Source organism: Xenopus laevis, chromosome 6S (genome assembly GCF_017654675.1).
Source record: "Xenopus laevis strain J_2021 chromosome 6S, Xenopus_laevis_v10.1, whole genome shotgun sequence".
NCBI lineage: Eukaryota > Metazoa > Chordata > Amphibia > Anura > Pipidae > Xenopus > Xenopus laevis.
This window is the reverse complement of record NC_054382.1, coordinates 88,438,838-88,452,520: the sequence shown is the minus strand read 5'-3', so window position 1 is coordinate 88,452,520 and position 13,683 is coordinate 88,438,838. Positions and strand designations below refer to the sequence as shown.

Genomic DNA, 13,683 nt, shown 5'->3' with positions numbered 1-13,683 from the left:
ATAGGGACATCTGAACATGCAGTGCTTCCTTGGGAGCCAGTCTTGAGCTAAATGCCAAGGAAGAAAAGCAATGACCTGCTCTGCAGAAAGAAAGACAGTCGTACAATAAAAACAATGTCTGGGCAAATTAAATAGAAAACTTTGGAAAATTAAAAATGGCAAAAGTATGCCAAGGGGAAAAAGAACACTTCTTTATATTTTGAACTTTCTTTTATTCTGTTTTTTTTTTCTGTTAGAAAATCCTGCACAAATTGGTAAAGGATTTGTTGCAATAAGTATAATGGATATTAATGATAATGCACCTGAATTCGCAAATGAATATGAGACTACCGTTTGTGAGAATGCTTCCCCTGGAGAAGTAGGTTTTATTACATTATTTTTTTAACCTGTCCAGAATCAATATATATTTTATTTTAGCATGTATAGCTTAAAAGGAGCATGACTAATGCAAATGCAGATGGATGTGTGCCTCTGGATCCTGGAGTACAAGGCTTACCAGAATAAACAATAAGTAATGATATGACAGCTCATGGTGATGCCTTGCCTCCACAGTGGCCAGTGCCAACATACAGTATCTGATGATTTTGAGTTAAGCTGGGATGCATTAAAACATGAGTTGTGATTGGTGTAGGAAATTAATTTGGTGGGAGGAATTTTCATAGAAAAGAAAGGTTATAAACAACAACAATAAAAGACCTTAGAATGTTGTGGGGACCAAAAAACTGCAGTGCACTCAGTTGCCATTGCTTTTTAAGGCACCCAGAAGCATTCCTATAAAACGGGCATATACTGTATTTTGCACCATATAACTAAAATTGGAGCTGTTACATCAAATTCAATTTTCAAAATAAAATAAACATCCACTGGTTTTATTTTTTGACACTTTTGAATTGATGCTCCTAACATTTTTCTGACACTTGTAAAATGCTATCAGTTGTTGCAATGGTACTACAGAACTTTGCATGGAACATTTCATTTATTAAGTTAATGATGTCTTTACAGGTAATTCAGGAAATACGTGCAACTGATAAAGATGACCCATCAAGTGGCCATTGGTTTTATTTCACTTTGCCATCAGATGCCAGCAATGTCAATTTTACACTGCAAGACAATAAGGGTAGGGGATTTTTCAAAATGCTGTACATGTATTAAATAATAAGCTATTCTTAAAAGCCAGTTGGCATGTAAAATATAAGCAACATTATGGATATGTTAGGCAAATAATGGGGAGTCAAGCATATTATAAGGCTAATGGTGCATAGGGATTGCTTTCCCATTCACTTCTTCACATACAGTATCTGCACTGACAAGCATATTATGGTGCAAAATTGCATTATTTTGCATTTATACACCATAATCTAACATCGTGCCTATAAGTGCAGATAGAGTACTTAGTGTATATGAACTGTACAAATATAAATGTGTCTTTCTGCTTGCTAATCCTATTTCAGCTTGTCTGAACACCCAATTTTTGAATAATTATAGGATTTCGAAAACAATTGTTAGAATTTATAAGCTCTTCTTTCCGTCAAGGAAAACATTTTCATTGTGAGTCCACTATAACAAGGCTATATATAGAGTTACATAGTTAAGTTGGGTTATAAAAAGACAAAAGTGATAAGCAATTTTCTCCCGTTTCGCTTTCCCAACATTTTTTTGAAACCTTTGAAAAATTGCTGAAAAAGTTTTTTTTTGTGCAGAATACATACGTCAGTGGCGTTCATAATGCCATTTTCTTTCCAACAACATGCAATGACATCAATGGCCATTTTTATTCTTGCCGTTTTTCTTTTGCAATGTTTTTCATGCATGGCCATGCCATCACAACATCACATGACAGGACCACAACTCACAGTAAAGAACCATTTTAGCAGCTTCAATTAAAAAAATCAGTTCCTCAAGTCTAAAAGGCGAAGGGGGAACGTAATATATTTCATTAGCACTAAAAATTGTCCCAAATACCTTTATCATGGTTGCTTCCTTTTTGACCTCAACGACTTCCTTGCAAAGTTTGGGAACAAATGGATTTTGCAAACATGCGCAGTGTATGTAATAAAATTTCACAAAGCATGTAATAAAGTGCTGTAATATTCCCCAGCGAACAAATGTGAGCAGCACTAGACATTCGCAAAAACGCCATTTTAAATAACACTTTGATTTTTAATTACATTCCCCCGTAGGGTCTAGCCACATGGGCAGATTCGGGGAGACTAATCGCCAGGCAACAAATCTCCTCTTCTTCGCAGAGACTAATCTCACTGATCTGCCTTCCCCTGCCTTCCGCCGGCTATAATGTAAATCGCCTGGGGGCAGGCACACGGAGTGCTTCGTTTTCCAAGGTCGCCCAAAGTTTCCTCGTGAGGCAATAATGGGCAAAAATGAAGCGCTCCATGTGCCTGCCCCCAGGCGATTTACATTTTAGCCGGCAGAAGGCAGGGGAAGGCAGATCGGGGAGATTAGTTGCAGCGAAGAAGAGGAGATTTGTTGCCTGGCGACTAATCTCCCAGAATCTGCCTGTGTGGCCTGACCCTTAAAAGAATAATCTTAGAAGAACTCATTTCATCTTAAACAAATCTATAAATAAAAGTATTGTCATTACAAAATTTTGCTAAAAGAATTAAATAATAATAATATGCAAATAGTGCACAAATAGATGTCTAGGAAAATGCTTTATGCCCTAGGATATTTATTATAGATAGTTACATAGTTAAGTTGGGTTAAAAAAAGATCAAAGTCCATCAAGTTCAACCCCTCCAAATGAGCTAAATTATAGGTAAAAGGGATACTAATTTTTGTTTGTGTACCAGAGCCAGGCACAGTCAAAGACATGTTAAATCCATGCCAAAATATCACCATTGAGGCTTATAATGCATTGGCTTTTACTTCTGAAAAGAAATGGTTACCATATTAAATTGCCTAGATGCCAGATTGTGTTTATTTTACACAATATGCTTCAGTAGCTTTAAACAAAATGCTGGGGCCCCAAATAAAAAGCATGTGTTTTTAAAGCACATTGTATGTTAACAAAACAGTTTTATTTTCACAACTATGACTTCTTTGTTTCCTATAGCTTTTAGGGATGAGGTCAAGCTAATGTAATGTTATGCATAAGCAGTGAAACATAACATGAAAAATTATGTCAAAGTAAATCCTGAACCTTCTTATTTGTAATTGAAATTAACGTTTTAAACAGAATACATTTGACAGTGTGCAATTATTTAATCAAAACCACAGTACCTTTGTGTTATTCAAGCTGCTTAGCTAACCTATCCAGTGTACTTTCTCTTTTCAGACAACTGTCTGCTCAGCTATATCATAAAGCAATGTCATGGTAACTGTTTTCAGTGCTATCACAGATCAACGACAGTATATTACATCTTCAAGGACATCATTTGAAAAAAAAAAATGACATAGCTTCTTGTCTTCACATTTCGATTTGTGAGCTTCTGTCATACCTATGTGATATTTTGTATATGTGATTTTCTCATATAGAGAGAGAGAGAGAGAGAATACTGTACAATAAAGCAAATTAAACAGAATTACAAATTAATATTTAATATAAATGAATCTATTTCATTTATATTAATATTAAATAAAAGATAAATAGATCTCTCTAAAAACCTAATGTCAAAAATATATATTTAATACAATACACTTGATAACGTTTTTCATTTGAGACTAACATAGTGATCTTGGAATAAATATTTTTTGCATCTCTTGAGAACTTGTGTATGTGTATTCTTTATATATACTGTGTGTGTATATATATATATATATATATATATATAGACAAATACAAGATTCCTCTGCACTCAACCCATTATCAATATATTTAAGACAGAGACATTTTGTGCATACTGCTACTGAAAAATGCCTTACCCTTTAAACAAAATAGGGATTGTTTGTCCATATATTGCAATATATTTAAGCTGGCCAACTACGTCAAAGTCATCCCATATCTGGCCAGTCCTATGCTCAATTTTCATTTGATTCATTAAGAATTCTATGGTTTCATTATACATTTTATAAAAGGGACGAATACGTTTTACCTGCAACTTATATATATATATATATATATATATACATATATACAGTATATATGGTTACCTGATCACTATAAATCTATCTATCTGTCTGTCTTTTATCTATCTTATCTATCTATCTATCTATCTATCTATCTATCTATCTATCTATCTATCTATCTATCTATCTATCTATCTATCTATCTATCTATCTATCTATCTATCTATCTATCAAAACTAATGAACTGCCTTAGGAGAGACATTTATTTCTAAAACCCTTTGAACATTACACTTAGGGGCAAATTTATCAAGGGTCAAATTAAAAACTTTAATTTTGAGTTTATTTTAGCGTAATTCGACTAGGGAATAATCCAAATTCAATTTGAGTTTAATAACATTTCAAAATTCAAATTTCGAAATTTATCATATACTGTACCTGCCAAATTGGTATTTTAGCCTATGGGGGACCTCCTACAATTAATTTTGAGTCATTTAATGGACTTTTGAAAAATAAATTTAAAAAAATGTGTTATTTAAAAAAAAACATTTTCTTGGTGAAAAAACTCCACTTGAATTTTATTCTAATTAGATTCGAGTTTGCGGGTCAATCCTATTAACCCGAATTTAAAAAAATTGTCCTTTTTTATGAATTTTCAAGTTTATGGGAGTTTATGGGAGTTTTTATAAACTCCCATAAACTCTAAATTCGACACTTGATAAATATGCCCATTATAGTCCTTTAGAGATTTGCTTGTGCCTCACGTCCGCAATATTTAGGGTAGCAGATAGAAGCCAGTCTGTGCTACCAGGAACCCTGCCTATTTATGAAAAAAATTTCTCAGTCACTAAGAGGCAATTGTTTGTCATACAACGCAAATGTTTATTCCCCAACACAGCTTCAGTTGTTTCTCTCAGAGCAGAGCTTGCTCTCAGACCACTTGTTTTAACTACAGAGGCTTCTGGGGGGATATGCCTTCCTTCTATGACTTCCCAATAATTCTGCTACTATATACAGTGTGTGCAAAGATTCCCAAACAGGTAGCTGCTAGGGATGTAGCGAACCGCCGAGTATGTGTTCGCGAACGCCGTTCGCGAACACCGGCAAAAAATGCGAACAGTTCGCGAACTGTTCGCGAACTTCGAACATCCGAAAATCGTTCGATTCGAACGATCGTAGGATTTTTAATCGTTCGATCGAACGATTTTCGTTCGAATCGAACGAAAATCGTTCGATTTTAGTGATCGAATGGTCGAACGATTTTGACGCGAACGCCTATTGGCGAATGTCGCGCGACGTTCGCGAACTTGCGGCGGACGCGAACAGCCGATGTTCGCGCGAACAAGTTCGCCGCAGAACAGTTCGCTACATCCCTAGTAGCTGCATGGTGATTAGGCTGTAGCTGCACAGGGGTTGGCTCCCTAAGAAAAGGAGCTGGGTTTTTCAAAGAGAGAGAGAGAACCTTGGGGAAAGCTGTTCTGTGTGTTCTAACGGCCTTGTAAGCGTGGAAAACTTATTTGTGCATTTTGTTTTGTAAGGGATTGGATGCATGGCCCTTGTCCTGTGTTAGTAAAGGAAAGCCTGGGTCTGGATAGCCCAAATTAGCGTTACAATATTTTTGGACTATACAGGGTAGATGGCCTCAATTAATTGTGGGCAAGTGATAAAAAAAAAAACTAAGAGCCTACCCTTTGGAGCACTAGAACATTAGCCTAGTGCTGTGCCTACTGACTATGCCTTACCTTGTGCACTTTTTCATCTTCAATTTGTGCCTGTATGTTAGCCTCCGATCCACTTAAACTGTAAACTCTACAGGGCAGGGACCTCCTTCCCACTATGTCTCTTACCACATAGCACTTAAGCTCTTTGTCCTGATATGATTCTGTATACATTTATTATGTGATTTGTCTTCCCCATGTATACACATATATATATATGTATTGTACTTTTATGGGCTGTACAGAGCTGCGGCTCCTTAACCGCGTTAAACAAATAGAAACTCCCGCATTCTAGGTGCTGATCCAGGAAACGATGCGAGGACACAATCGTTGTGTAGAAAAGTCGGCTTTAGTGAAACACACACACAGGGGGAATCTTGCGGTGGATGTGCTGTACTGACTTACGCGTTTCTTGCCGTGTAACTCGGCACTTCCACAGGGGGAATCTTGCGGTGGATGTGCCGAGTTACACGGCAAGAAACGCGTAAGTCAGTACAGCACATCCACCGCAAGATTCCCCCTGTGTGTGTGTTTCAATAAAGCTGACTTTTCTACACAAAGTTTTTGTCCTCGCATCGTTTCCTATAGTAGTATGTGGGAGTTTCTATTTGCATAACGGATTTACCGGCACGGATCGGCTGGCGTCTCGCTAAGGCAGCAGCTGGAAAGACACAGTGAACTGGGTGAGCTCCGATGTGATCCGCATCATTCTAATTTACTTTACTAAGTTCCTTTTTACAAAAAAAGTCATACATACATATATATATATTTGTCTTTGACAAAAAATAGTGAAAAAATCAAGAGCTATGAGAAATGAACTGTCTCTCAGTTCTCCCTTGATTTAAACACTGCATTATGACATTTTCCTGACATTGCTGCATGTCTAGCTGACAGATATTTTAATTCAGCAGAATTATATTTGTATTATAGTTATAAACCACATCTAGATGCTAATTTGGTGCTAAATCGTTTGTTAGAGTAACTATAAAATCTGCTGCATCTACTGACTAGCAGTAGACTGAATTAGATGTGACTGATATACAGCATCTACTTATTCGATCGACTCTTTTCACATGCAGATATTGATTTCATGATTTGCAGCTGCCTTTGGGACAAAGTGAAACTTAGGGTGCCTAGTGCTCACTAGAATACAAATTCAGCATTTAAAAAAAAAGAACCATAATGTACAGTTCATATTTATCTGTTGTCCTGCTAAAAGTCTTTGTATTTATACATTGCAAAGTTCCCTGCACATAACAAATATTATATATTGATATCTTCATTGCAGATAATACAGCTTCAGTCATAACAAGAAGAGGTGGATTTCGGAGGCAGAGACAGTCTGTGTTTTATTTGCCCATTGTGATTGTGGATAGTGGATCTCCATCTCTCAGCAGTACAAATACCCTGACTATTAGAGTTTGTGATTGTGATGCAGATGGTTTGGCCCAGTCTTGCAATGCTGAAGCGTACACATTACCTGCTGGTTTAAGCACCGGGGCTCTGATTGCAATTTTAGCTTGTGTCCTGACATTACTTGGTAAGTTTCCTAACTTGTTTCAGAAAAATATCATACACCAAGAAATGACTTTACTTCCACTGGCATGTAACAGGAGGAATGCAGAAAAAACAATATTACAGTATTGTATCTTTCCTGTTTCAGTGCTAACTAACCAATAACAAAAAGACAAGACTCCTAAACTGTTGCTCCTATTTAAACACAGCAGGTGAATAATGCTATGTATCACTACAGCCATGATTAGTATATCTTCTAGTTTTGTTCTGTATATTTGAAAATGGAAAATAATTAATTGGATTACATTTTTGACCTTTGCCAAATAAAGTGCTATTATTTTTCTCTCTACTATAATTTGGTTTAAACATAGTTTAAAAAAAGACTACATGTAATGATTCATCCTTAAAAAATAAGCAATAAACAGTTACTTGAACTGCTCTTTGCAACGCCTAGAACAACTACCGACATGGTATCCATTTATTTCTTGGTGGCAAAGGCCTTTTGGTGCGCTCACAACATTTTCATTTATAAAAGTCTACCTTCCAGCTTTAGTATTGAGAGTGAAAGATGAAACTGTTGTTGCCTTCAGTGCAAACTATATCAAAATCCAAGAAATGCTTTGAGGTTCCAGGATTAAAAGGATCTCTTGACACTTCCTTAGGACCTAAGGTCAGGAAGAAAAAAAGAAGCAGAATCCAAGCTGTTTGTTGATCATTATCACACAGCGCTTTATTAAAAGGATACAACTGCTTTGTATTCATAAATATGAATACACAAGTCTGTATATTAACCTTACAGTGCTTAATACTGCAAAGAAGAACTTTATGGCCATATGTTGATCAATTAAAATGTGTCATACTACTGTCACCATCTGCTCTTGTTTGATCACATGGGAATAATAATTTAAACATTTATATGATAGTTATCAACCTTGTTTTATAACACAGGTCAAGAGACAGAACTGATTCTTGTTGTACTTTTTGTATTGAATATATGAAATCTGTGAATTTGTAAGCAAAGCTTACCCTGGTGGTCTAGTGGCCACCTGGGACAACCGCTGCGTGGTTCTTTTTCCCTCTGGTACTGGTTCCTCTATGGCATGCGCGGTGCTCACTTGTGGGTTTTACACGCCTTGGATCGAAATTCAAATGTATTTAAAGGGACTTTGAATAGAAACGCATTGCCCATTGTTAGGTCTATCTTGAGTTCCTGGGTGTTTATACCTGGTGAATTCTACTTGTGTATGCTGGTTTTGACCCTTGCCTGCCTGCCTGACTATTCTGAATTCTGCAATCCTGACCCTTGCCTGCCTGACTATTCTACACTCTCCAATCCTGATCCTTGCCTGTCTGACTATCCTGTGAACTCTGCCTGTACCGACCCGGCATTTCTGATCTTGCTTGAACTCTGCCTGTACCGACCCGGCCTGTCTGACCACAAGATTCTGTTTGAGTTGTGTTGCCTTTCATCCTAAATCCTTGGTAAACAATTGTGCCCCTTTGCTCATCCAGAACTCTTGCTTTGCTACTCTCTTATTAAGACCTGGCAGCATCTGAGTAGATGAGGGCGGAAGCAGAGACCAGGGAGCCTAGTACTTGTTCTGGATTTACGGTGCCGATTGTGACATAATGTAAATTGATTAGGCCATTCTATAGGCTTAATTCAAATTAAAAATACCAATCCTCCCTTTGTATGTATACATATGTAAAAACACTTGTTTTTCATTTTTTTAAATATTTGTTTTTAAAGAATAAATCCCATAACTAACTTTAAATACAAATCTTAAAGTGTATGGCACCAGTTATAAGAAAATAATTGGCCATTCTTTCATGGGAAATTGCCCTTCATTTACTTATAATTGATACTGCCTTTACTTGTTTAGACAATAAAAACATGTAAATGTCATTTTAAAGGTCACATTTAAAGCTTTTCTGGAAATTTTATTAACATGCCTGAAACCATTGTCTCCACTGTTTAATTTGAAAGTATACTACCGTGTACATTGTATTTCAAACAAGCACTAGGGCTTATCTAGCAGTATTTTACATTTTCAAGACATCTACTAATAGATGGATCATTAGAGGAAAGCCTGGTAGCTACTACATGACAAGCAATTTATTGCTTGATATAAGTGTCAAAGGAGACTGCAAGGGAAAAAATGTTTCACCCTATTATGGAAGAAAAGTCCAACTTTTAAAGATTTTCCCTATAGGCTCAAATACAGAAAAAAATATTTCCAAATAAAAGCCCAGTAAATTAAATTCATTTATCTTGCAGTGAGCACATTGTAGGCATTAAACAGTTCTTTGGTTTGGGGTAATCCATCTACAAATGCAAGCAACAAAATACCATAACATATAATATAATCATTTAAATCACAGTCTTACTTATAATTTACTATTTATTATGATGGACAATGTGTTTTTTATTAATCCATTAGCAATTCTGATGTAATTGAACAGACAACTGATGCTTGGGGTACTGCTTGGGTGTGCAAGAGATATCATATTAATGATCCACTTAAACATAGACTAATTTATAAAATTCTGTATTAGGTCCTAAACTTAAAAACAAACATTATTAATTTTGCACCATTTTTAAGGAAAACAAAAATAATTCTCTGCTTCTTATATTCTCTAAAAAGGATGGCACTAGCCTGCTTTCCTGCTCAGTCAATAAAATAAAAACATCATATCACAATCAAGTTTTTACTGACATCTAAGTGAAAGCAGCTCTTGCACAATGTCTGACAAGAACAGACATGAAGTACTGTTTTATTGCCTGAGCAGTAGAGCACACGAGTGCTGGTGGCCTGGACCTTCACAGGAGCTGTCTGGAAGATGAAAGAAGAACAGACTAAAGTCCATTTATGTCAGAGAATGATCACTTTTTTTCTTGCAAAGTGTACATTGGTAATACGGTTCACAGGAAAGGTTTCTGCTTTGAAGTTTAGGAGCTAATAAAGGCATTCAACACTATGCTAAAATTCTTCTTTAAAATTTCCTGTTCATGTGCCATTAGTCCTTAGTGTTGAGTATATTAATATATACTTATAAGGACTGACGCCATATACTGGTTAAAATATATGATGGGGATATGTTAATATAAGTATGAAGCAAACATCATATTTCTCAGTCAACAGCTAAACTTTCATCTTGTATGTTATGTATGAATTATTAAAACTCTTATGACATAATCAGTCCTATCCCCCATATCACCAATTTCCCTAACAAGCAAGCTCACAAAATTTGCTGCTACTAACAGTATATAAATTATCTTTACTTATCTTTTCATGAAATTGACAGTGTTATATGTTGATTAATTCATGTTGAATGATATTATATTTCAGTTCTCGTTCTTCTAATTGTTACCATGAGAAGACGGAAAAAGGAACCATTAATATTTGATGAAGAAAGAGATGTCCGAGAGAATATTGTAAGATATGATGATGAGGGGGGTGGCGAAGAAGACACTGAAGCATTTGACATGGCTGCTTTAAGAAACCTTAATATTCGAGATAGCAAATCGAGGAGGGATGTGACTCCAGAAATCCAGTTCTTGAGCCGACCGTCCATTAGAAGTGCACCAGACAATGTGATTTTCAGGGAATTTATCTGGGATAGACTGAAGGAAGCTGATGTGGATCCATGCGCACCACCTTATGACTCCCTGCAAACATATGCATTTGAAGGAAATGGATCAGTAGCAGAATCTCTAAGTTCTCTAGAGTCAAACAGCTCAAACTCTGAACAAAATTATGATTATCTGAGTGACTGGGGTCCTAGATTCAAAAGACTTGCAGATATGTATGGCACTGGTGATGACAGCTTGTATTCATAGCATTGGAACATCTTCTGTATATTACTGAACTGAAGATAAACTCAGTATTGACTAATACTTATGTACAGTACATTTGTCTAACATTTTAGGATGTATGAAACTTTTCTTTATCACTAATGCTCTATGGACTCCATTGATCATGCATCCTTTTATAAATGTCAACCAACTGTAAATACTACCAAAATGTTTATTTTTGAATCTGTAGAAGCAGCTAATTCCGATTTTAATAATAATCAGCACATTCAGGGGCTGATTTTGATAGCTGGGAATTAATTTTTTTTGCACATTACATTAGAGCATTTGAAAAACGTAATGTGCTTAAAGAATGTTATTACCATACACTTTGCTGGAAAATTACTTTCCAATATAACTCCTGGAACAAATAAATCCCTTGCAAGATAAGTATGTTGCTTGCTGTTGGAGCAAAAGGACACATTCTTGTATGTTTAAACACCTGCTGCTTAAAAACAAAATAGGCCTGTGTTGTAAAGGCAAATTGAGCTTTTAGAAACACAGTCTAGTAATTTTAAATGATTTATATTCAATTATGGTATATAAGCTTATACAGAAGCTTTGTAGAACACTGTAACATTTCTTTACATTTTAAAGCAAGCTTTTACTCCATTGACTATACTAAAGCCTCAGTTTGTACTATTGATTATATTAAACAAAGTACCGGTATAGGATCCATTATCCGGAAACCCATTATCCAGAACATAAGACCATCTCCCACAGAGTTTATTTTAAGCAAATAATAATAATCTTTAGAAGTGATGTTTTTTTGTCTGTAATAATAAAACAGTACATTGTACTTGATCCTAACTAAGCAGCATAAATGTATTTAATATTCAAATGATTTTTAGCAGACTTAACGTCTGCTGATCCAGATTATGGAAAATCCCAGGCTCCAAACATTTATTACAAATCCTATACCTGTAACAACTTTATTTTTGTTATCCATGTTATAAAATTAACCCAGCATCAGTAACACTTTAAAATAGCAGTATTCCCCTTAAATTCAATGAATATGGCTTGTGCTGAAAATACTTTTTACCTATTGCTTAATTACAAAAATGTATATGTTTTTATTTTTTTAAGCTTAACAGAGAACTCATAGAAACTGAAGCTACACAATGTTTGGTTGTTGTGAGGTAGATAAATAGATTACAAATATACAATTCTTTTCATTCCCATCCTTCTGACTGTTTTGTTATCGGTTATGTGGGATTATCTGTGAACTGTCAATCTATCTAACTTGCAATGACCAAACATAGAGTAGCTTCAATTACCCTAAGAGAAAGAGAAAAAGTGCCAGCGCACCTTTAAAAATAATTATTCCAAAAAATGAGGTGTTAGTACTACAGTTTAGCCAAAATATGTCAGCTCACATGCCACGTCAAGGCCCCTCATTGTACAAGTCCTACACTATTTGTGAGCATTCTAAGTTTGTAGTGCATTTAAAATAAAGTCCCCCAGCAACCAGTGTCACTGAGTAGTAAGACCATGTTGCACTTACCCTTAGCTCAGAAGCTCTAGGGAGAAAGCAGGGAGCCCTTACGCCCCAGCCAACCAACCTACACCTCTGAATAATTACCTTATCCACTATCTATTAGCATTTTAAGTTTGTACTGCATTCAAAATTAATTCCCCAGCAGTGTGACTAAGTAATAAGACCATGGTGCACTTCCCCTAACTCAGGAGTTCTAGTGAGAAAGCAAGAAGATTTTTTAGCTCCAGCCAACCATGCATCTATAAATAATTCTCTGTTTAAAGGCTTGAATGGCAGCTATAGGCAATATTTGGTTACAATTTGTTCACAAAACAGAAAAAAAAATTGCCAGTGCTTGGTCTAACCCATGCTGTGGTGTTGACGAGCTGTTATAGAAACTTCCTTGTGCCAGAGCTTGGTCTAAACCACAATCTGGAGTTGACCAGCTGCTATAAATGATACTGTAATGGCACGTGGAAGGGAATTTCAAAGAAGGAGATAAATTGTGCGTGTGTGAAAAACTTTGAGTGAAGTTTTTTGATAAGTAGCTGCTGAACTCTTGTAGGCATGTTTATAGATATTGGGTGTGCCAAGATCTTCAAGTTAAATTGTTAGGATTAGCATATATATATATATATATATATATATATATATATATATATATATATATATATATATATATATATACCTGTATATATATATATATATACAGATGCAGCCACTTTGGTTTGTCTGTTTGACACAGAATAACTAAACACAGATATCCCATTTATCTCATTTAACACAGAAAACTGTGTCACAACATCCCATCTAATTAAAGCATTCACCATTGTGAACAATGGTGCTTTGGTATGCTAATGAAAAGGTTAAATGCATTAAATGAGTTAAGATAACTTTAGATAACACAGTTTCTTCAATTAACTCTGAGTCATGACGCATTTAACTCACAAATCCAAGTGGCTTCATCTGTACATATGTGTGTGTATAATTTTTAACTTTTTTACTTTTTATTTTGTAATCTAGATTAATCTGAAAGGAACATATAAAACACAATCCAGCTAGTTGCAAAAACCTTCTGTTCTTGTCTTGAAATTCCCATT

The 13,683-nt window shown here is 35.5% G+C and overlaps 1 protein-coding gene across 2 annotated transcripts in view; it reads left to right on the top strand.

Moving 5' to 3' along the window:
- The window catches only part of LOC108695235 (cadherin-7), a 116,181-nt gene extending 105,030 nt beyond the window's left edge, over positions 1–11,151 (top strand). For both annotated transcript variants that reach the window (XM_018223618.2, XM_041567784.1), the window contains 4 exons: positions 237–358; positions 1,003–1,117; positions 7,027–7,278; positions 10,604–11,151. In XM_018223618.2, the coding sequence (XP_018079107.1) occupies positions 237–358; positions 1,003–1,117; positions 7,027–7,278; positions 10,604–11,094 (980 nt within the window). In that variant the 3' untranslated portion in view covers positions 11,095–11,151. The remainder of the gene's footprint in view (positions 1–236; positions 359–1,002; positions 1,118–7,026; positions 7,279–10,603) is intronic.
- The last annotated feature ends 2,532 nt before the right edge of the window (positions 11,152–13,683 follow it).